Source organism: Lolium perenne, unplaced genomic scaffold (assembly GCF_019359855.2).
Source record: "Lolium perenne isolate Kyuss_39 unplaced genomic scaffold, Kyuss_2.0 unplaced26, whole genome shotgun sequence".
NCBI lineage: Eukaryota > Viridiplantae > Streptophyta > Magnoliopsida > Poales > Poaceae > Lolium > Lolium perenne.
This window is the reverse complement of record NW_027248984.1, coordinates 1,524,500-1,548,294: the sequence shown is the minus strand read 5'-3', so window position 1 is coordinate 1,548,294 and position 23,795 is coordinate 1,524,500. Positions and strand designations below refer to the sequence as shown.

The following is a 23,795-nucleotide window of genomic DNA, read 5'->3' as shown; positions in this document are numbered from 1 at the left end:
CGGCCAGAGTGCGGCGGCGAGGAGCAGATCCCCCTCGCAGACGCAGGCCACCGGAACCAGAGCGGGCAGCCGTAGGCGGCGGCCGGTGACCGGCGCGGGGATATGGGCCGCGTGCGGCTGGGGTGGCGGCGGCCGGTGACCGGCGCGGGGAGCTGCGCCGCCTGTGGCTGGGGTGGGGCGGACGATGACCGGCGCGGGGATCTGCGCCGCCTGTGGCTGGGGTGAGGCGGCGGCGGTGGCTTTGAGGAGGAGGGAGGCGTGGGTGGGTTCGGGCAGAGGCGGCTTCGGGCGTGCGTGCTGCGCGAGATGGAGAGGCCGCGATGTGTGTGTCTAGTTGGTTCCGTTTGGGAGTGCGGGTTAAGGAAAAATAAAATTCGAGGGCTTGTTTGCAAAAGCGCCTTTCAGACACTTTTTCCGGATCGGAGGGAGTAGTTATGTTTCCGTATCCGTTATCCGGATTCCCGGTTTCATACCCAAGCGCCTGCCTTGGAGAAGCGTCCCGGCGCACAACGCATGTGTCACACGCGGCCGCTGCGAGCGCACACCTAGGAGGAGGAGGGAGTGACGCGACGCAGCTGCCTGCCTTGGGCCAGGCATCAATCCACTCGTCTCGTCGCTGCCTTGGACTCGCCCATACGGTACCGCCACCGCGCCATTAACTCCGGGCATTCAAGCCACTCCGCTGCTCTCCAACCACCTGCCCTGCTCCTCGCCTTAAATGCGCGCCTCCCGCTCGGCCCGACCTCCTTCCCTTCAATCAGAGAGAGGGACCAGCGCGCGCTAGAATTGTGAGTGAGTTGAGTTCTTGGAGTACTTCTTGGTCGACGTTGGCCGTTGCTGCTGCTGCTCGAGATGTCCAAGATGGCGGACGAGAAGGTGATGGGGGCGCCGGCGAGCGGCGGCGGAGGGGAGGACGCGGGGGAGCTGTCGCCCGCGGAGGCGCGGGTCCGGCCGTTGGAGACGCTGCTGCGCGCCGCGCCGCTGGGCCTCTGCGTCGCCGCCATGGCCGTCATGCTCCGCGACACGCAGACCAACGAGTACGGCACCGTCTCCTACTCCGACCTCGGCGGCTTCAAGTACGTTGCTTAAGCTTAAATCTTGCTCTTTTCTGCGTTCCCGCAGCGGATCATGCTCTGTTCTGTTCTGATTCCTTTTGGATTTTTGGCCCCAAATCGAAGGTACCTGGTTTACGCCAACGGGCTGTGCGCCGCCTACTCCCTGGTCTCCGCCTTCTACACTGCCGTGCCGCGCCCGGCCACGCTGTCCCGCTCCTGGATCGTCTTCCTCCTAGATCAGGTTCTTCACTGATTCCTCCTCCCCAGCTCCTCCTGTACTGCCTTCGTAGCTACTCTCGCTAGAATCTCCTCCCGTACTGCCTTCGTAGTTACTCACTAGCTAGAATAGTTTGTTGCAGCTTACTTAGATCGAGCTATGAGTCATTTTCTTCTTTTCAGTACCGCACCTAAAATCCAGTCAATTCTGCTGTTCATACTATTAAAATTCAGTCCTGTGAAATCTATGCGTGTTTATATTGTTATGCAGTCTGGAGAGCAGAGGGTTTCAGTAGGTTTGCCAACTTCCGTTTTAGAACACGGCCTGTTTGCACTTGTATTGGTATCGATCTGTTCATGCTCAAACTAATTAAGTTCCACCAGTCACCAGTGACCACCCACCAGATCCCTGCTTTCCCGCGTCGTGCAACAAGCCTGCACGCCACGATTCTGCCTAGTGCCTGTAATCAGTTGATCGTCCACTATACCTGATCATGGATGGATCATGGATGCAGGTGTTCACCTACCTGATCCTGGCGGCCGGCGCGGCGTCGGCGGAGCTGCTCTACCTGGCGTACAACGGCGACAAGGAGGTGACCTGGAGCGAGGCGTGCGGCGTGTTCGGGGGATTCTGCCGCCAGGCCAAGACGTCCGTCGCCATCACCTTCGGCTCCGTCCTCTGCTACATCGTCCTCTCCCTCATCTCCTCCTACCGCCTCTTCAGCGCCTACGACGCCCCCGTGCCGTCGCACGGCAACAAGGGCGTTGAGATCGCTGCCTTCCCGCGCTGAGCCATGCATGATCACAAGACGGACCGACGGTGTTGCTAGCTACTACCTCATGGATCAAAACACGTAGTACGTGTACTTAGTACTATCGCTGGGTCTGTGACTGAGTTGCGTAGGCCAATGAAATAATCTGTATGGGTTTATAGTTAATTTCCAGCTACATATAGTACAATCTGCTCCTCTGCTTTTTCAGTGATTATATACTACTCTGCTTCTACTGGTAGCTTTGGTTGTTTTGCTGTGATGGATAATTGGTGCGTTCCAAGAATGCGATCTCAGGTTTTGCCAGCAGTATGTATCAATAGAACTCGGCATTTGGACAAACAGGAAAGTGAGACCTATGCAAAGAATTGATGTGATAGAAAATGGGGCAGTTAAAAAAGCATTGCCAAATTTCTAAGAGCTTCTCTAGTCGCGTCCCAAACTGTTTCTAGTTGCGTCTCCCATATTGCTTCTGAAAGAAATTTGGACGCCGGACGTTTGACCTCCTCCAATCGCGCTCCAAAGCTTTTTTTCTTTTCTTCCGGCACGTTGCGGGGACGGTAGACAGAATGAAATCCCGCGTGGCTAGTGGCGGGCCAGCATCGTCAGCCACACAGGTTTCCGCGTAGGCGAACGCCCCTTCTCCAATGTGCTGGCGTTAACGTGCGACACTGCCTGGTCGCCTGCCTCCGGCGTATAAGATGGGTGCTCGCTCATTGCCTCTCCCACACAACCCTAGTACCATACATCCACAACCATAGCCGCCGCCACCCAACTTTCTCCACACGCGCTCCATGGCGGGTTCAACTTCCGCGGTTACGGCCGCCGTGGTAGGGGCAGGGGCGGTCATGCTGCACACTCGCCGTCGTCTGAGGAAGAGGACTGCCCCTGTAACAAGTACTTCAAGTTCATCGCCTTCATCAACAGCAACCTTTTCGGCAAGTAGAAGCTCCCAGACGCAAGAAGTTCATCTACTTGTCCAGTTGCTACAAAAGCTTTAATGCAATCATGCTCAAATTTAATTCCTCCTTTATATACAAGATCAGAAGAAAAAGTTTTTCTAGTTTGACGCATTGTGCCCAAAAATTTCCATGCCTCTGTAAGAGTAAAATCTAGAAAATATTGTCTAGAGACCATGTTCAATTAAATTTTATTTGCCTTCTTAGCTCTCAGCAGGAAACATATAAAACACACCAATTAGTTAGACTATGATGGGGACATTTTCTAAGAAATTCTTTATGCCTAGGAGGTGAGGCATTTTAGGACAAATATTTTTTGGAACTTTGCCTTGCGAACTGGGACAGAGGGAGTAGTAATGGTTATTTTTTAAAATCCAAAGCAAAGTAGTAATGGTTATTTTTTAAAGTTTGTGAATAAAGTAAATGAATGACTACAATAAACGAGACTAATTGAATGATAGTAAAGTAAATGAAGTTCAATAAGGGTAAAGCGTTCTTGGGGAGTTGCAGATACACCACTAGCCTAGGTATGGTGATTAGGAATATTGATTTTGACTTTTATATACTCTACTCTTTGTGTGGCAAGGTTCCTTGTATGGATGTTTCCAGGAAGCACCGTTTTCACATCCATCATGGCCATTACCTTTCCAGTTCGTAGTCGTGCTAGGTCTCTAATTTGGCAATTAAGTGTCTCCCCATGGTCATGGTTATAGGCATTGGTTCTTTTTATCCTCGGATACAACATGATTCACAGAGGCAACGGGCGTACTGCCAACCATACGCAACAATGATTCTTACCAAAGACCAGTAGGTAAATATTATGTGGTCGATAACACATAACATTGCTGATAAGAACCAACAAAGTTCATAACTACTGTACTAGACAGTCAACAAACTTTTCTTATTTCATTATTGGGCTTGGGTTTTCTCGATCTCTTCATGTATAAATGGATCTACTCACACATGGAGGCAAATAACATCATCCTGAATCTAGAATGGAAAATGGAAGATAGAATGGATACAAGTACAAATCCAAGTCAAGGTTAGGGATTACAACAAGATGCCCAATGATGATGGTGACAATGGTGACGATGAAGATGATGATGATGATGGTGATGAAGATCAATGCCTTGGCCTCCAGTGACCCCAATAACAACGATGATGGATCTCTTCTTGCGAGTTCATCCTTCGGATCACTCCCAGAGGTCCGGTTTCATGGTTTTTGGGTGGCTATGTGCTTCACTTCTTAGATCTGACTTCATGGGCGGATTACATTTGACGAGGCGGTGCTAACGATGGGTGGTATGGTTAGACGGTACAGGCGGGCCTAACAATACCACCGGTCGTTAAAACCTTTAGAATGAGCTGTTCGCGAATTTTTCCTTTCCTCGGTTTGGTTCAATGTTGGAAGGTCTTTATTACTTCAAATCTATCTATCTATTATATTATTAAAACAACAAACAACCAACGGTTTTGATTAGCTTGACAAGACCAACGGACAAGATTAACTCCCTAACCCGCTCCAGATGTGGATATGCGCCTATAAAACCCACGTCTAGCCCATCTAGAAGACTCGCACCAAAACAATTCTCAAGTTGCACAATGAAACGATCCGGTTTCAGGTCTGATCGGACGCCGCCTGTCCTCCAGCGCCGCCGCTCCGCGTGTCTCAGCTGGATCAACGTTCCGGCCATCGACGTACGTCGTCGCCGCAGCAATAACCACCGGAAGCCGCAGGTTCTGGTGGACGTGCAAAGCCTGTGGTGTCGTGTTTGACTCACTTTAGGAGCAGGACGAGGACTCTAAGTCTAATCTCCACCAGCTCAACGTAACTTATCTGGATTTCCCTTCTTTTTCCGTCGTCAAACATATGCACGCAGCTGGAAGGTTTGCTGACTGAACCGGTTGATGGCCGTCCGATCCGGAGCAAACAACAAGTTTCTATAAATATATGTGGCCAGATCTATGAATTACGTCTCAATTGCGTGAGATCTAAGGTGCTCAGGAGCTTCCAGGAGCAAGCCATCCGCATGACATGGACAAAGGTAAATCATCGCCGCTTGATTGTCGCAGCTTAATTATTAAAGGCTGCAGCAATCGATCGATGTACACACTCTTGGTTCTTGAACATCGCTTATGATAGGTTAATCAATTGTAGATATCGGCGATGTGCAACACGTACGTCAGTAGATCGAAGCTGCCGGCTAGAAAACAGTTGTGGTCTTGTGGGGCATCGAGGCCTCAAGGGATGCAGGTGTTAGACACCGGGGGAGGCTACGAAGTTTGGTGACATGGTCCTCTTCCACTCGGAACTCCAGGTTTTTTCAATCACCTGGATAAGAGCACCATCGAGGATTTGTCAGGTCTAACGGCCAGGGTTGAATCAGCAGTCGCTCTGAAACCAATCTCGAGAAGAGGGTTGCTAATCTTTTTCAGGCTTTGGAAGAATACATGCCCCTTCTTCTAGGATTATCGTTCAAACAAAGTGATTAGCGATAATATATTACCTCTGCTGTTTTGTTATATGACAATCTTTTAGACTGATTATCGTGCATGATGTTTTCCCAATATTTTGCCACAACGGAGCGAGGCAATCTTTTTTTCCTAGGGTCATGGCAGGCAATCCTGCCAATCAGATACACCAATGAGATGAAGCGTCGGGGTCTCTGGTCCGAGCCTCAGTGCAGGCATCGTACATCCTGGAGCACTCGACCAGCCGATGGCTATGGCCTATGGCCCACAAAGGCATCAGATAATAGTTGTATAGGCAGCGGACGACACAAAGGCATGGGCTCTTGACCTCAATTCGCAGATGGTGGTGCTCCATTACATATTTGGATTTGTTGTTTTTGATTTAGTGATGATCTATTAAAACTTCACATATTTGTCTCTCACGTTCTGAATTGAGTTGCTAAAACATTTTTTAAAGATTTGGGTTATATAAGATGTTTTTTTAAATAATTTATGAACAGATCAAATTATTATGAGTCATCTATCTAGGATAATCAGGTAATGCGGCTTGAGTCGATGCTCTACACCATTATTGCGGGAATTCATGGAAACTCCCCAAATTCAAGGAGTGATCGCGAGGTAATATCTGGATCTTAAAGAGAATGATATCTGTAATCTTTTGTTGTGTATTTATCCTTATTTTTTTTTCTTTGAACTGAACATAAAAAAGGCAGGGAAGGCCATGGAAATACTATTAGTTTGCTTGAAATATGTATGAACGAACATTTGTCCGGAAGTATAAAAGGCATTCCTGTATGACCAGGATATATGCCCAGGATCTCAGTATGCAGCCGCGCCGTCCGTCAAGTGCCATTTGGTCACTTTCTTTTCACATTGCCGAAGGGCCTTGATATATATCTAATAGCTATATGTTGAGCGTTTTTTCTCTTTTTTGCCAAGCAGATCTGCGGTGTTTGCCGAGCAAGCCTATGCCAAGCGTATTTTGGCCTTTGCCGAGCGTACTTAGGCTTTCGGCTTGGCAAAAACATCCTTTCCTGTAGTGATCAGTTAAGAATATAGGTAAAATATGTGCTTACAGAATACTTTGACATGGTGCATTATAATAGTTTCTTTTTCTGCAGTAGTAAACGGCAATGATAAGCTCTAACCAGATTTTATTTTGTATTGCTTTTGCATGCGAAAATAAGCTAAGAAGGTAAGCTACACACCGTTACAACAAGCATTTTTTCTAAAATATTAAGACGGTTGTCACATATAAGCTCTCTATGTTAATGTTTGCAGGTCTTAATATTGTCGAGGAAGTATACTCATGTGGCAGCTAGGAGTGTTCCAGAAAATTGGCTACGATAGGAGCGTAATATTATTGCTACAGGAATTGCACAAGGCATGTATATTGTGCTTTAGAGATCTTTAAAAGATTGGTTGTTAAGCGGCGACAATGTAATGTTTAATTAGTGAGGTCCTTTCTTTTACCTATTTTCCTGGTCGGATTCATTTATCATGCTTGCTTGGTTATCTAACCCTTCCCCCTTAAATAAAAACAAAGATTCTTATTTTCTCATAGACATGCCGTAAGTGAAAAAGTTGAGTTATTTCTCTGTTTTCCGTCAATTTAGATTCCTATACTCAAGTAATACCAACTATTGTTCTTTCTCAATGCAGTTACACCTTTATATTTATTCCTCAATATCATAGTATAGAAGATGAACAATTGAAGTTCTCTAAAATAAATATTAAAAACAGAAACTTTGATGTTGTTTACTGAAATTGAGTAGTAATAATATGATAGGTTCAATCATGTTATCTTACACGTTCAAGTGTTTCTATGTCTTAGAAATTGCTATATGTATGCTATGGAAAACCCGAACCTTAAACATTGGATTGATGTTAATGTATATATAAATTTTATTTCCATGTGCAAATATTGTAGATAGCAATGTACTCCATTATTAAACAAGCATGTAGCTCCATTTATGAGAATTTTTTTCACTCTTTTATGTCAATATTCAACCATCCAACAAGCATGTAGCTCCACTATAATAAAATTATTAGTTAAGAAGATTTATTGAAAATGATGACAACTGAATAAAAGGAAAACGCATATTCAATTTATTTAATGACCTAACAAGAATTAATAAATGATCTAACATGTATCAAATGTTATCATTAATACCTTATATAATAAAACAATTCATAAAAAGCTAGAAATGAATGGAAACAGTAAGTGAAAAAAAATGAATGAACTGCAACAAGAATTCAATAGTAGTCGCACTCTCAACTCCCCATAAATCTAACCGCGCAAATGCGCGGGTCACTCCGCTAGTTATGATTATTTCATCCAGATTTTGTCCCTTTTGCATTGGCTGCAAATTACACTCTTTATATCCAAAATTATCTGAAACAAATAGAATAGATGCATACCAACGTGGTACGAAAAGTTTAACTCTACTCAGGCATTTAGGTGCCATAAACACGTTGCTTTTTAAGCTCATCAATACCCCACACTATTCTAAGACGACCTTCCAAATCCGAACGGTGAATTTACACTTTATAGAAGGTGCGCCGGTGGAAATCTTCAAACGGAGGCCCGAGCTACACGTAGCCCTTTATTTTCAAACACATAAATTTGTGTTTTAAAATTTTAAAAAATTCGAATCAAAATTCTAGAGGTAGAATGATGTATACTATAATGATGTAAAAATCTCAATACAAACTCGGAAACTACAAACGGAGGCCGAGCAACATGTAGCCCTTTATTTTCAAAAATTCGAAAATCATAGTTTCATGTTTTAAAAAAAATCTGAAAACAAATCTTCGATGTAGCAATGATGAAATCTACAAACGTGCAAAATCTTAATGTAAAATTCTTTGTATTGTAGACTGCATAAAATTGACAAAATCTGACAGGTTTTACAGTTTTGAAATGTGCACTGTTCACTGTTCTCAGATCCACACATTTGTTTTTTTGGTCCACACATTTGTCTTTTTGGTGTAGCCTAAATTACTAAAATTTCACACTGAGATTTTACACGTTTATAGATTCCATCATTGGCTACATCCATGATCTTTTTTTTGGAATTTTTGAAACTTAAAAGTACGATTTCTGAATTTTTGAAAATAAAGAGCTACATGTAGCTCGGACTCCATTTGTCCACTCTCAATACAAACTATTTTGTATTCTAGGCTACACAAAAATAACAAATTCTGACAAATTTTATAGTGAATAGTACACATTTCAAGACTACCTATTTTGTCAAATTTTGTTAATTTCGTGTAGCCTATAATACAAATCAGTTTGCATTGAGATTTTACACCATTTTGTAGCGTACATCATTGGCTAACTCTAAGATTTTATTTCAATTTTTTTTAATACTTTGAAATACGAATTTTGAGTTTTTGAAAATAAAGAGCTAGCTCGGCCTCCAAAACGCCACACTCGTGCGCCGGTCATTGTTGAGAATACAACTGGAGAAACAAGATACCTTGCATTGCTCGTCAGACAAGACTCAGTAGAATGCTAAAATATCAATCTCGGCTTCATGTGAAGATAAATGCTTAGGTAATTCATTCAGGGATGATACGAGCTAAATAGCGGCATTGTAGATGTTGTTGGCTTCGCTGACTCTGTGGCTGTTGCCCTCGTCATTGTTCATAAATCGCTTCCAGAACCAGTGACGTTTCCACACTCTATCAGTCATCTCCTCGATGGGTACGTTCTTCGTTTCGGGGAGGAAGAGCAGGACGAAGAGCGACATTACGACGACAGAGGCGGCGGAAAACAGAAATATGAAATACTTGAGGTGGCAGAGCATGGAGAGGAAGGCCTGCGCAAAGACGAAGGTGAATAGCAGGTTCGCGCAGACGCTGATGCTCTGCCCCGCGGAGCGCGTCTCGAGCGGGAATGTCTCGCTCGGGATGAGCCACCCGAGCGGGCCCCATGACCACGCGAAGGAGGAGACGAAGTTGCAGATTATGACGACGACCATGATGGCCCAGTCGCGGTCGAGGTTGTCCGAGTTGTCGGTCACCTTGATCCTCATCACGACGGTCATGGCCACGAGCGACAGGAACATTTGCACGCCGGCGTCCAGCAGCAGCATCCGCCGCCCCACCCGGTCTACCGTGTACACGGACACGAGCGTGGACAGCGCGTTCACGCCCCCCCGTGATCACCGCGGAGTAGAGCGCCGCGTCGGCCTTGAATCCCAGCGTGGTGAACAGCACCGGGGCGTAGAACATGATGGCGTTTATGCCCGTCATCTGCTGGAACATCTGGAGGAGGACGGTGATGGCGAGCAGGGGACGGTTGCGGCGCTGCAGGAGGCTGCGGAAGGGGTGCTTGACGTTGCGGGCGACACGGCTGGCCTCCACGATCTCGTTGAACTCCGGGTCCACGTTGTCGGTGCCGCGGATCTTCTTCAGCACAGCTTTGCCCAGCTCCGGCTGACCGCGCTCGATGAGGCTGTTGGGCGTGTCCACCATGAAGAGCGCGCTTGCTGTGAGCAGCAAGGCCGGAAGGCCGGCGAGGGACAGAGAAAGCCGCCATCCCCATGGGTGGATCCTGCACTAGGTTGAAAACCAATTGTTGGCGAGGGACAGGGAAAGCTTTATACAATTATACTTGCTGGAAAAGCATAGCCGGCAGTACTTGCTAGTTCCAAAGTTGACAATGTTGGCGAAGAGAATGCCGACTGTGATGTTTAGCTGGAACAGGGCGTTGAGCCCCCCGCGGATTCTAGGCGGCGCGATCTCCGACAGGAACAGAGGAACGGCCTGCACGATTGCGTCGTAATCTCAAAACGTGAAATCCAGAATTAATACCGGTTCTCCTAAAAACTTCCACAAGCAATTACATTTTCTGTTTGACATAGCAACTGCGCCATTTGTTATTTCAAAACTTACTAAAAAGAAGCAATAAAATCACGAAATCTAAAAAAAAAGCAAAATCTCGAGAGATCAGGAATCTGAAGTCCAGAAATTCTCTGACCTGGTTGGGAAAGCCAACGCCGCAGCCAAGCAGGATCCTTCCGATGATGAGCATGCCGAGGTTGTGGGCAGCACCGTTGAAAATGACACCGATGTTGAAGAAGGCGCCAGCTATGAGCATGGTTACGCGGCGGCCGAGTTGGCGGGTGGTGTAGGAGGCGAAGAAGGTGGAGGTGAGGCCGGCGAGGTAGAGGGATGATGTGAAGAGCTGCAGGCCCTGGTCGTTGAATTTGCAGTAGTTGCTCCCCTCTTTGTCGTGCTTGTTTCGCAGCACCGTCGGGAAGAACTCACGCAGGAAATCCTCCATTGACGACACCCCGCCTAGACAGACGATGCACCATTATACTACTACCATGGCCTAGCTTTTTTTTTTTTTTCGATAAAGGATGCTGTATTACTTTTTAGGAAAGCAATTACATCCAACCTCTGTATAACCAGGATGCACACAGCTGTTTATGAATGTCAAGTCCAATAAAGATGCCAAACTAAAAATAACTAGGCGAAATACATATCGGAAACCATGGTCTAGCTAGCTTGTTAATTAATGGCTATGTAGGACGTTACCTGATACACCGATGTCGTAACCGAACATGAGCCCACCGGTGGCCGCCATGACGCAGGAGGTGACTACAATAGGCGTGATCTTGGCCTCGAACTCCATGCCGAGCGGCGCCGACACCGGTAACCCTCCTGCCGGCATGGTGTGCGCCCTTGTCGACGAAGCTGGTCTCAGATGTAGTGCGCACAAGGCTCCAAGTCTTGTTATACAGAGGAAGTCACGGATCGGAGCACAGTCCAGTCCAAGAGAAACTTCAAACGCATTGGCTCGCTCACGCGTTTGGTACACGTGGAACATCGAGTAGCTTGTAGAAAGTAGGGCATAGATAGCATCAAGACTATTTCCTTTTGGGAACCGATAATGCCGTTGACCTGAGGTCTGGTACGACCACTCTAGAGCTTGTTATTCAGAAGAAAGTGAGCCTAGCTCAACTGGTTGGGGAGAGTGGATGTACAAAGCCAACACCTGAGTTTAAATTCTCACAGACGCGTATTTAGGTTCCTATTTATACTTGATGCTCAGGCTAGATCTGGTACTCATGCAATTTATCTTTAGTACTCCCTCCCAGTGGCGGACGCATGAAAGAATAGGAGGGGGGGGGGGGGGGGGGGCACACCTGTAAAAAAAATTCGCCTCTCAAATTGTGAAAAATGTTTGTGAAATGAACAATATATAATACAAATTGATGTCAACATTGAAATTCAATACATATATCAAATTTGCATGATTGCAATACAAATAGTTTAAAATATAAAAATATTCTTACATAATTTTAATACTCCCTCCGATTCATATTAACAGTAGTAGAGTACATGAGTGGCAACTATATGTCTTAAGAACTTAACAGCAGTCAATTAACAGTAGTAGAGTACATGAGTACCACATGGAAATATAGTGCGGGTCGGCGGGAGCGGTCGAGCGGACCTGCTGGCTGCTGCCCTGCTCACATGCTGCCATGCTGAACTGTTGTAGCCAGTGGAGCGCCGGCGGGAATAGCCGAGGAGAGCGGCAGCGGTGTGGCGGCTGGCGGGAATAGCCAGGGAGGGCAGCGGCCGGTGCCCGGCAGGAAGAGCGGTGGCAGCGAGCGACGAGGGCGGAGGGCCCAAACGAGAGAGGGGCCCGCCAGGGAATCGCGCATGTCTCGCTTGACCTGGTTCGTAACCGCGACCTCTGTGCTTCGCCCTATTCGATGCGGGTGGACTTGGAAGTTGGAACCAAACATGGGCTTACTGGGCTTTTTTATCCAGGGGTATCAAAAAGTTTTCACATATTCTGGGTGGGCCACGGCCCCCCCGCTGCGTACGCCCATGCTCCCTCCGTTCTAGTTTGTAAGTCACAAGTTTTGAATATCTTGGCCCAAGGTACTAGTTGATTGGGTCTCATTTTCTCTCTCTCTCTCTCATTGGTGCATGCAGCCCCTTTCTCTCTCTCATTGGTGCATGCATTCTCTTTGTCTCCCTCATTGGTGCACGCAACCCATTTCTCTCGCTCATTAAATAAAATTATGCCTTAGAGGTGGGGGTTATGGGACAAATAGTTTTTTGGAAATAGTATGACTTACACTCTAGGACAGAGAGAGTACTATGCTTTAAACTTAACCAAGATTTAAAAAAAATTAGTACTCATGTCAAATGGCTGTGTGCATCCCTGGTTGGTGCAGAGGCCGGGAAGTGAAATTCTCCCCATTTAAACCGAAAACAGAAACGCCCTAACCTCCCGGGTCGCTTCGGGCGACTCCGGAGGCACCGCCACAGCCGTCGTAGGAGGCCCTCCCCTTGCCGCATTGATCACATCGCCGCCGCCGGAGGAGGCCGTTGACCGGCGGACGGCGGTGGCGGGGTGTCTCCACCCGTTTTTTCTTGTTCTTCCGCCTGGGTGGTCCTCCTGATCTGGCCGCCATCTTCCCAGGCCTGCTTTCCGATCTGGCAGCAACAACACGGGTTGCCGGCGACCCGATCTATCAGTTAGGTGCTGGCTCCACCACTCAGATAAGCAGCGCCGCCCGGGGCTTTTATCTCCACGTCTTTGGCCTGGCATGAGTCCAAGCATGAGTGCATGCTGGTCTAGAGCCTGATGCAGTGTTGATCCATGCTCGTTCACGCGGCCAGAGAGACGACTTAGGAGGGGACGATTTTCTCTGAATCTCCTTCGTCGTCGTTGGGCGGGGAATGGTGCCATGGGGGTCTGTTCATCCGCGTCGAAGAATAAAGGCGGCGGTTCTAGAATTCTTCTCGCACCAAGTTTGAAGATCTATCGGATGGTTGTTCCTACCAGTCTGGGTGGATTGTCAAGTTCCGGAAGACCCTGCCGGCGAAATTCATTGTGCGAATAATTCCTGAAGATTGCTGGATTGGGTCGTTTCGGTCTTGAGCACCCATGTTTTTATCTGGCCGTTTGGTTTCAGAGGGAGCGCTTCGAAGCTCTGCTGGCTGTTAATATCATGAAGCTTGTTTTCTTTTCATGGTGCTAGCGGAGAAGGTCATCAAGCCGAGATCGGTGGAATTGCTTTGATGGTCGGATCTTGGTGGTGAGGTGGATTCAGCTTGGTGATTCGTGATTTGAAACAACGACTGGTATGTGGGGGTGACTGCACAGGAGAAGTTCAGAGTCTTATCTTTCAGGGTGAAAATCCAAGGTCTGGCCTTAATTGGTTGTGACTGGCAATGTTCTTGTTGAAGGAATTGTTTTGAGGGAGATGACTTTCTTCAGGGTGAAAACCTAAGGATGTGTTTGGTTGGGGGTTCAGACTGCATGGGTTGTGGCCAACCATATTTTGCCGGGCCACCCCATTCGTCGGAGTGTTTGGTTGTCTAGTTGGAGCGAACCGAGTTTCGTGATTGGTTTCCTGAGTGGGAGTGAATCGAACAAACCACTCTCGTGTTTGGTTGTTTGAGTCTGAGTAAATGGTGCGAACCAGTTTTCATGTTTGGTTGACTGAGCGAACCATAAAAAGTGAGAAAACAGTTTCCTTGTTATTTTAAATTTGTGCAAAGATATAATCAGATCCCTTCGAGTAAATTCAAACCAAACACATCAGCAACCGATTATATACCATTTGTTACGATAATTGTAATAAAGACTCACAAATACGAATTTTTTGACACACATAAGATCACAAACATAGAAGGTTTCGACACACATATTCATTCGACAAATATGAGGTTTGGCCACACATAAGATCACATACATAGAAGGTTCGGACAGACATAAGGTTCGACACACATAAGATCACTCGACCTTATCTAATCTTTCCACTCTTTGTTGATGTACCTAGTCATCCAAGTCTGCTGACTTGTGTGTCCCATCTTCATGAAAGCTTTGGCACTTTTAGGATTCTCAACCAGAAAAGCAAAGTTGTGAGCAATTTGCGCCTCGCTAAAGCCTTCCATACCCAACAAAGTTTCATATAGTGCATCAGGGATTTCATCAAGAGGTGGCTGAGGGGCAGATTTCTCACCGGCTGTGATGATGGCAGCCGCAAGCTCAGATCCTACACGACCAAGAATGGAAGCGAGGCCTTCTTCTTCAGTAGGATCCTTCTTGTGCTTCTTCACTTGCCTTGTGGCATAGGTCCCTTCATTGTTGGAGTGTGCAAGTATAGCTTCATCATCCTCATCACAGTCCATTGATGTTGCAGCAGTCCCAATAGGTTCGCTTGACCCTTTAGCATACTTCCCAGTTGCCAAACGGTCACCATATATGATCTGCATCTCTCGATAGTTCTCTATTGGTTTGTTGATGAACTCAGCTGCAGCTTTGTGCTTCTGAAATTAACAAGTAAACAACAAGAATATGAAAGAATGGGAAAGAAACAAAGTATTGCAACAAGTTAATACAAGAATTCTAGCAAGTATGCAACTATTCTAGCAAGAATATGAAAGAAATCAGCAAGTATACAGCAATTTCAGCAAGAATATGACAATTCCAGCAATAATATGAAAGAAAGCAGCAAGTATACAACAATTTCAGCAAGAATATGACATTTCCAGCAAGTAATATAACAATTCCAGCAAGTAATATTATGAAAGAATGAACGTACCGTAATATAGGTTATAGCCATTTCATGCTCTAGCTTTATGGTGGATGTTTCATCATCCCACTGTGCACCACTGACTGTGTCTTTGATTTTTTGGATCATGGCAAACTTCTTCTTAATAGTTCTATGATGGTTGCTTATCTGTGCTCCAGTCAAGGATTGGCGAAAGTGTTCATTCAATGCCCTTGCACAGCCATTGTAGTGCATCATCTTAAATCATGTAGATGTCCTTGCACCACCTTCCACAATTGCACATAGGTGCTTCAACATGAAAGTTGACATGGAAGTAGTCGAGCACACCACTGAACGACCCTCTGAACCTACTGCCGACTCATCCGTTGCATCCGTAGCCATTCCCTAAACACTTTACATAGGTTGTTCAAAATATTACAAATATTATTCATTACATAAATAGTCCAAACATTACAGAAATATTCTAAATGCTACAAAAAATGGACTAAGCATCTTGATTGGCAAGGTATTGTGCACGCCCTTCCCACATTGCATTGGCTGTATTATTCATAAGATTGACTGTGGCTTGATGTTCTCTATCTTGGGCTCGTGTAGTTGTAGCATGTACAACATACGTTGGGGCTTCAGGTGGATCATTTTGTGCTTCTATGAAGATATCATCAGCCCCATCAGTCAACATCCAATTATGTATAATGCAGCATGCTTGAACAATGTCAACTTGCGTAGGGTATGGGTGAAAGGGCTTGGCCTCATCAAGGACTTTGAATCTCCTCTTGAGCGAACCAAATGCACACTCAACCCTTATGCGAAGTGAAGAGTGCCTAAGGTTATACAATTCCTCAGCATTTTCAACTGGATGGTGTCCCCATTCGTTTAAATGGTATCTTGTATTGTGAAAGGGAGACAGGAATCCAGGCTTAGCCCCATAGCCAGCGTCAACTAAGTAATATTTACCTACAACATATCATTAATTAGCTATGTACTTATTTATCATCTACATAGCAAATTGACACAATTTTATTAGTCATCATGAGCTGTGCCCTCCCAACCAGCCAGCACATATGTGAACCTCCCATCAAAATCTACCGCAGCCAAAATAGTTTGTGAAGTGAAAGACTTTCTACCACGAAAAGCTGGCTCCATGGCCTTAGGCACAGAACATCTCACGTGGGTACCATCAATTGCTACAATGCAATCCTAATTCATCAACATTACACCCAGTTAGCAACCTAGTAATATTCTAGAGGTTCTAAAATCCCACATCTATTGCCTACCCATCTTACCTTAAAATATGGATCCCATCGATGGTTGCCTGCAATTTGAGGTGCAATATCCAGGGAAGGTGGCTTGATGTATTCATCTGGCAACTCACCAATAGCATGCAATACTAAGTTGAAATATCTGCTTGTAGTTTCAGTTGACCTATCAAAATTTGTCGCAACTAACCTAGTTCTCAGATTGTGGCCAATTGTGTTGAGGAACATTGCAACTTGCTCCTCAACAGACAAATGTATAGTATCTTAAAGCAAATGGCGTTCCCTGAACACATTACACCGAAAAATACTCCTTTACCAAGCCTAAGCATGTTTTTGCAAGTAGTCTCATCCCTCCAGATTTTGTTATTCAAATACTCCATACGCATCCTATCTCTTTCAACAATTGGTGCATAGCATATGGGTGGTCGTGCTCTTTCTTTTAGACTCAACAAGAACCACAGCCATGACCATCCAAACATATACAGCAGCAGCCCAAATTAACAAATTTGTTTGATTTCCCATCTAAAAGAAGATCCAAAATTTAATTTCAGCAAGCAATTTCTAGGAATTTCAGAAACAAAGCAACCTTTGTATAATGATGTGTGTACGCCGCCGCTGCTACTGCTTCACAGGTCGTCGACGCCGCCGCCGCTCCTTCCCGTGCCTACGGCCGCACCGGCCACCGCCTCCCGTGCAGTACCCGCGCGGATCTTCGATGGGAACCTCGGGCGGCTAGGGTTCCATCGTGGAGGAGGCAGGAGAGGTCGAGGGGTGAGCAAAGGGGGAAAGTGAGCGAGTCCACTCGCGGGCCAGGTGATTCCACCGATTTTGCCGTTTCCCCCCATGCAACATATTTTGGGTATATTCCCTCCCTGCCCGCTCCGCCCCTACCCGCTCGCGAACCAAACAACGGGCAAACCGGTGCGACCTAACGCGAGTCGACCCAGCTCCCCCAACCAAACACATCCTAAGATCTACGAGCGAACGACGACGACATTTGAGCACTGTTTCCTTATTGGATCCGTCGTTTATGGAGAATCTGAGCTTCTGGTGTTGGTTTGATGGTGTCAGTGTTGCTGTTTCAAGTTATGGATCTCTGTAGCGGGACCTTTCTTTTTTGTAATTTTTTTCTCTTTTTGTTTTGGCTGTGTGCATCTTTTATGTTATTAGGGCATGATGTTGTTGTAGAGGCCGCGTGTAATTGGTATCTCCGCGATATTAATATATTTTTTTATAAAAAAAATAGCTAGTACACTCTGCACTTGATCGATCGGTGAATAGTTGAACCGGTTGAGTTATTTGGACTACGGTAGGCCCTCAGATTTACTCGTAGATTGAATGATCTGCAACGGATCTGGTAAAATCTAATCTAGCTGGTTGTGGTGACTTAAGGCTGCAGAGACGCGTTGGCTGTAGAAGATGAAGACGGTGGGGGTGGTCGGGCGTCGTCACTCCGGTGGTCTCCTTCTGATTCTATCGACTTGACGATCAGAAAAGACCGTTCGCCTCGAGCGCTCCCGCGGGCGCTCGGGCGAACCCTAATCTCTCCCCCGCCTAGGTCCTCCCCTCCTGCCCCCACCGCCGCCGCCGCCGGCTGGAGCCGCCGGGCAAAGCCCGGCCGGTGCTGGTGGCGGCGGGCCTTCCTCTCCTCGCTTCTGGTCATAGGCGGGGGCGGCGTGGCCGGAGGTGATGTTTCCGCGCGGATCTCGGCGCATCCGGGGCAGGCTGGCCGGCGGCCTGCGGCCGGCGAGGCTCGCGCGTCTCGAGGCGGCCTGGGGGTGTGATGCGGATGCCGTCTCCGTGGGGAGCGGAGGCCGGCGGCTCGTGTGCCTCCCCCGACGTGGTCTGACCCGGCGGCGGTTGGCCCTCCCGGCGACGGAGACTGGAGAAGACGACGCGGTCGCCTTGGCGCAGCATGCTGTCAGGGTGGGGCGCGAGGGTGCGGATGGGCGGCCGCGCCGGCCGGATCTGGGCCAGGGGGCCCGATCTGGATCTGGCTGCCATGCCCTGCACCTGCCCGGAGGTTGCCATGCCATCCCAGGGGGGATCTGCTGGCACGCTGGGCCGGCAGCACGGAGGGATGTGTCTGTCGGAGTCTTCTAGCCTCGGCCATCTGCGAGGGTGTCTCAGGTCCTGTCAAGGTGGTGCCTTTCTCTGCGCGGTGGCAAGATCATGGTTGCCGGGGCGGCGGCCCTGGAAGGTGGGAACCTTGTGGGTTGGCGGGCGAGCCCGAGGTTCTGGTGCTGGCTGGGGCCATGGACAGGGGGCTGTCATGGTGCTTAGCGAGCTGTGGTTTGTGGGGGCGTGGTGGCGGCCACCTCGGTGGCGTCCCTTGCCATGTTTGGGAGGTGGAGAGATCATGCCGAGAGGAAACTCTTGCCCTGGACCTTCTAGGGCCACGACGGCGGCGTCCATGGACGTCGCTTCCTTCTTGAAGGCGTCGTTCTGGCTTCTCCCTGCCCCCTTGCATGCTCCGGGTGAAAACCCAAGATCCCCGGATCGGGCGGTGGCGGCACTCCGGTGTCGTGCTCTTCTTGAAGACACCGTCTTGGAGTCCACAACTCGAGGCTCTCCGATGGTTGTGACGGAGGTGATTCTTCGGCGATCTTCGGCAAGGCTTGCTCCGTGCCCCTTCCCTTGTCGAGCTACCTTGGCGCTGCTGTTCGGTTTGTGGGCTTCGAGGGTTGGCCCCCGGTGGTGGTCGGCTTCCGGTGGCGTTTCTGCGACGGAGGAGTTCTGTTGAGGCGCGCGTGAAAATGGCTCGCTCTCGAGTAAGCTCCGGCCCGACACTGTAGACTCCAGCTCTTCTCCGAGTCTCGTAGGCGCTTTGGCTGAGCTCGTTGATCACGCTTCCGGTTGTAGCTTCTTCGGTAGTTCGTGTGGGTGTGTGGTGTCGTTCTGTAAGCTGGGTTTAGCACTTTGTATCGTTTTCGCCGTTGGTGGCTTTGTTAATTCAAAGTTGGGCACTTGAGTGCCTTTTATCTAAAAAAACTCCGGTGGTCTCCTGGTTCGGGAAAGATGTCCACGGAACTGGCTCGTCGCGGAGAGCCCAGTGGTGAGGTCGGCGTCGAGGTGGGCTTCCTGGAACCGCCATGAGCAGTGGCCGGAGTCGGTGAAGCGACGGCACGCTTCAGGTGGTCGTCGAGGTGCTCGTTTCCGTGCGAAATAAAAGACATGAACAAATCAGGGAGATGCGCAAGATCAAAAGGAAGAGAAAGGGACAGGAGGGAGGGGCTCGGGGCGGTCCTTGCTCATCGAAATAATCTTCCTCGAACTGCGGCTGTACTGACGAACTCCGGCGACAAAATTCGTCAGCCTAGCGGCGTGTTTTCTGTTGGGAGGAAGGGAGGAAAAGAAGAGGGGGTCGGGGGCTTTAAAGGGGAGGGCTCGGAGGCCGCGGGGAGGGCACGGGCGAGTGTGGGGAGGTGGGCGACGTGGGCGCCTGCGTGCGGGAGGTTAGGGATGAGCTCGTGAAAAAAAATAAAAAAAATAGAACGCGGGGCGTGCGACGCTGGCTGCTGGCGTGCGTAGCCGAATGGAAGGGCCTAGCGCGGCCGCCGCGGCGACCCATACCGGTGGGACGTTCAAAGTGGTCTGTTTACGTCGTCCCGCGGATATATTTTGTTCGCGTGTCCATTTACGTTTGGTGTACTTACAGTGGGACGATCCATTTTTAGATTTGCAATATATTTAGAAAGCATAGAAAGTACTACATTTAAACTATACAAAGTAGTTGTAGAAGCCTAGACTACTTGCTGCCTGACGAGCTGGTCCCGTCGTTTTGTCCCTCCCTCGTCAGCTTCTCCGTCGCCTGCGGTGCGGGCGCTAGGGCTTGGTGCGCTGCCACGTCCTCTAGCAGGCAGTGCCACAACCTCGCTTTGGCGGCGCCGTTCTTGAGCGTCTCGAAGGACTCGACTAACGTCCTCTGCTTCGCCGCCCTCTCCTCAGGGGTAGACGCATCAGGGTCATCAGAAGATCATGAGATGTCGGAGTGGTCGTCCTCTACGGCTGCGGCGTTCCATCTCGGCGTCGGATGCCGCGTGGTCCGCCACTCCTCCTCTGCTTCCTTCTCCGCTTCATGACTGGGTCAAGGAGGTCGTCCGTGCCGTCGTCGTCATCGAAATCCTCTTCGGAGCTCGAGGCCGGGGGAGGTGGAGTGGGAGGTGGAGTGGGAGGTGGAGGTGGAGGCGCGGCAGCCTGGCCGTGGCCGGCGCTGCTCATGGTGGTTCCGGTGGAGACTGAGCGGCATCAGCGCTACGGTGGAGGTTGTGTGGCGGCTAGGGTTTAGTGGGGAGGAGATGAGATGCTCGCGCCCCTGTTTATATAGGTTGGAGGCAGGGCGACGGCCGCGGCACGCGTGACATCGTCATTAACTTCGTGCGCAGAGGTAGGCGATGGCCGTGCCACGCGAGGTATCACCATTTACGCGGCCGCAGACTGCTGAAGCGACGCCTCGGCGCCAGTACTAGCGCCGCTGAGAAGACGCATCAATGCTGGGTCACTGCCATGCGGGCCAGACAAAACGTCCGCCAAACGCAAGCAGACACTTTGCGCGTCCGTGTAGCGTCCGCAGAGATGCATCCGAGACGCATATTTGGGCCAGGTTTGTGTCGTCGCGAATGGCCCGGTTACTTTGCGTGCCCCGCTGGAGGTGATACTAGACGCATTTTTTGGCCCGACGGAACGGTCGCTCAGTGTCCGTTTACGTCACCCTGATGCCCTTACTAGCTTCGGCTAGCTGCGTTTCTTTTCCTCTCTTTTAGTTTTCTCTTTCTTTCTTTTGGTCTTCTCTGGTATCTTTTGTACAAATTGATTTATGCCACTAATTGATTCAAATAAATTCAGTAGAAATTATAAGAAGCACAGTACAATTTTGGAACATTAAGATTTTTTTTTAGTTCACAATAAAAAAGAATACAAGGGTTGTGTTTTCGCAAATTCGTCTTGGCTCCCGGGAGCATTTGCTCCTGGATTTTTGGGGAGCAATTTTTTTTTCAAAACTTTTCAAAAAATTCCGAAAAAAAATCATGCACGTACCTGACCATGGCACGCACCACCTTGTAAAATATCGCTGCGAAATGTCCAGGACGCATACGATGACATTTCGCAGCGACATTTTACATGGTTGTGCGTGCCATGGTCAGGTACATGCATGATTTTTTTCCGGAACATTTTGATAAGTTTTCTTTGTTCAGATTTTTTGAAAAATCCGGGAGAAAATGCTCCCGGGAACCAAATCGGCGCTCTCGTGTGTTTTACACACTTGCCTTATAGGCATATTAGCAAATCCAGAAATAGGATTTAGGTTATTTTTTTAAGAAGGAAATTGAACATATTTCGAACTGAAATTTGAATATTTTGTTTTGTAGGGCTATTTGACAAACCTTCCAAAACGATTTTATGTTTAAAGACAAAATCAAAAATCGTATATTTTGAGCACCACTTTAGATGGTTTACAAACAAAATACAATGAAGTTGGATAGTCATCATAATCCACTCGTAATATGTATTTTTAAATCAAGTTTGATAAAAGTTAAAACAAGTTTTAAAAAGCTTTTCCTTGAGAATTTTCAACAAAGTCAAGAGATTCAATCAACTTTATTTATTAATTTAACATTCCAAAACTTGGAAAGTTTTAAGATGTTACATGATCTGGCCATGTCTAGTGTGTAATGCATGTCGCCAGACCTTGAAATACCCCATTTGTCACGGTTTATTGGGCTTGCGCCTATCCCTAGGTTATAAATTTCACCATGATAGTATGAGATGTATATTACAAAACATATTCCATTAGAAATCTTAGGTGTTCTATTTTTTAATGATATAGTTAATGTGTTGTACAATTGATATTATGTTGGTCAAATTGATAATCTGGAGATATGCGCAAACCCGATGAACTGAGATGGAAGTAGATTCATGAATCAAACTCAGCACGTTTCACCAAGCGATATTAATAGCTTAGATCTTCTGAACTAATCCATACAAATTTCTTTACAGGGGCCAGATCCTAGTACTCCCTCGCTTTTATATTAGTTATCACAATTTTAAATTTAGACATGTCTATATACAAAATGTACCTAGATACGTCCAAATCCACGACATCTAATTAATATAAGGAGGTGATGAAATTTTTTTTTTTGAACGGGCAAAAAAGCTTTTTGCCTTATATTGATATAGGAGAAGCAAACAGGTACATGGCAAGAGCCATACAAACAGAAAAAAAGGGGATGGGGCGGAACAAACTCCGCCCCAGAACAACTTAGCTAACGAGCTCTGCTAGGCTCTTGGCTCCTGCAAGGATCCAGTCTTTTCCTTCTTCCCGGATCTTGTGCATAACGACCGATGGCAGTGAGGACTTGTTGTTGAAGACGCGTTCGTTCCTCACATTCCAAATCTCCCAAGTGATGAGAATTACTGCAGACCGTAGACCTTTGGGAGAAGAGGTAGTGGTCGACGTGATGGCCTGCCAGTAATCAATGACCTTTGATCTTCCCTCTCCGAGGCTGCCAATAAGATCCGGGCAAGAGAGCCAGGAGGCCACTGCGGTCCAAATGCGCTTGGAGAAACGACATTCGAAGAGGATATGTCGAGCCGTCTCGGGAGCATCTGCAGAGCTGGCAGGTGGGGTGGTGTGGCCATCCCCGCTTTTCCAGGCGATCAGCGGTCCATAGGCGATTTTGGACGGCGAGCCACGCAAAGAAGCGGCACTTTGGAGGGACCCAGGTCTTCCAGACAATTTTCCCAAACTGGCAAGGAAGAGCCGTGAGGAATCGGACTTTGTAGGCGGAGCTGGCAGAGTAGCAACCATTAGGGGTCAAGGACCAAGTGATGGAATCCTCAGTGTGTGGGATCAGCTGGACCTCAAAAAGGAGATCCCAAAGACGAACATATTGCTCCATATGCTCAACGGTGAAGGCGTCTACCGCAATGTCTGAGACCCAGTTATGATCAACGAGCGCCTCCTGGACCGTCCGATTCTTCCTTGTGGAAGCTTTGAAAATCAGGGGAGCAAGGTCCTTTGGAGGGGTGCCATGAAGCCATGAAGAAGACCAGAAGGAGGCCTTGGCGCCATTGCCAAATGCCAATGGTGACACGAGTGGCCGCGTTGAAGAGATCTAAATCAGCGGCATCATTGGGGGTCTCGGAGCCCACCCACGGCTTGTCCGGAGCCGTCCACTTGTACCATAGCCATCGAAGTCCGAGAGCCCTCGAGAACTTATCGAGGTCCAGGATACCCAGTCCCCCAAGCTCCTTTGGGTGACATACCTTTTGCCAGTTCACCTTGCATTTCCCTCCGCTGACCGTTTCTTTGCACGCCCGGAGCATCCCACGGCTGATTTTGGCAAAAGCCTTGAGGATGCCTTTGTCATCTTTTAAAGCCGTCAAAAGGAAGATAGGCATAGAGGACAGGACGGACTTAACCAGAGCGGTGCAGCCGGCACGATTAAGGAGGAGAAGATTTATGAACCAAAGGACTTGGATACGGGTGTGTTCAGTTTAGTTCTTGTCTGGT

At 47.9% G+C, this 23,795-nt stretch overlaps 1 protein-coding gene and 2 pseudogenes across 1 annotated transcript; 1 reads left to right on the top strand and 2 right to left on the bottom strand.

Moving 5' to 3' along the window:
• Positions 1-579: 579 nt before the first annotated feature.
• LOC127334183 (CASP-like protein 2A1) lies at positions 580-2,282 on the top strand. The gene is made up of 3 exons (XM_051360604.2): positions 580-1,076; positions 1,179-1,296; positions 1,787-2,282. The coding sequence occupies exons 1-3, from the start codon at positions 853-855 to the stop codon at positions 2,060-2,062; spliced, it is 618 nt and encodes a 205-aa protein (XP_051216564.1). The 5' UTR covers positions 580-852; the 3' UTR covers positions 2,063-2,282.
• A 6,656-nt stretch (positions 2,283-8,938) lies between these two features.
• LOC127334184 (sugar transport protein MST4-like) lies at positions 8,939-11,412 on the bottom strand (annotated as a pseudogene).
• Positions 11,413-14,259: 2,847 nt separating this feature from the next.
• LOC127328984 (uncharacterized) lies at positions 14,260-23,090 on the bottom strand (annotated as a pseudogene).
• Between the last annotated feature and the right edge of the window lie 705 nt (positions 23,091-23,795).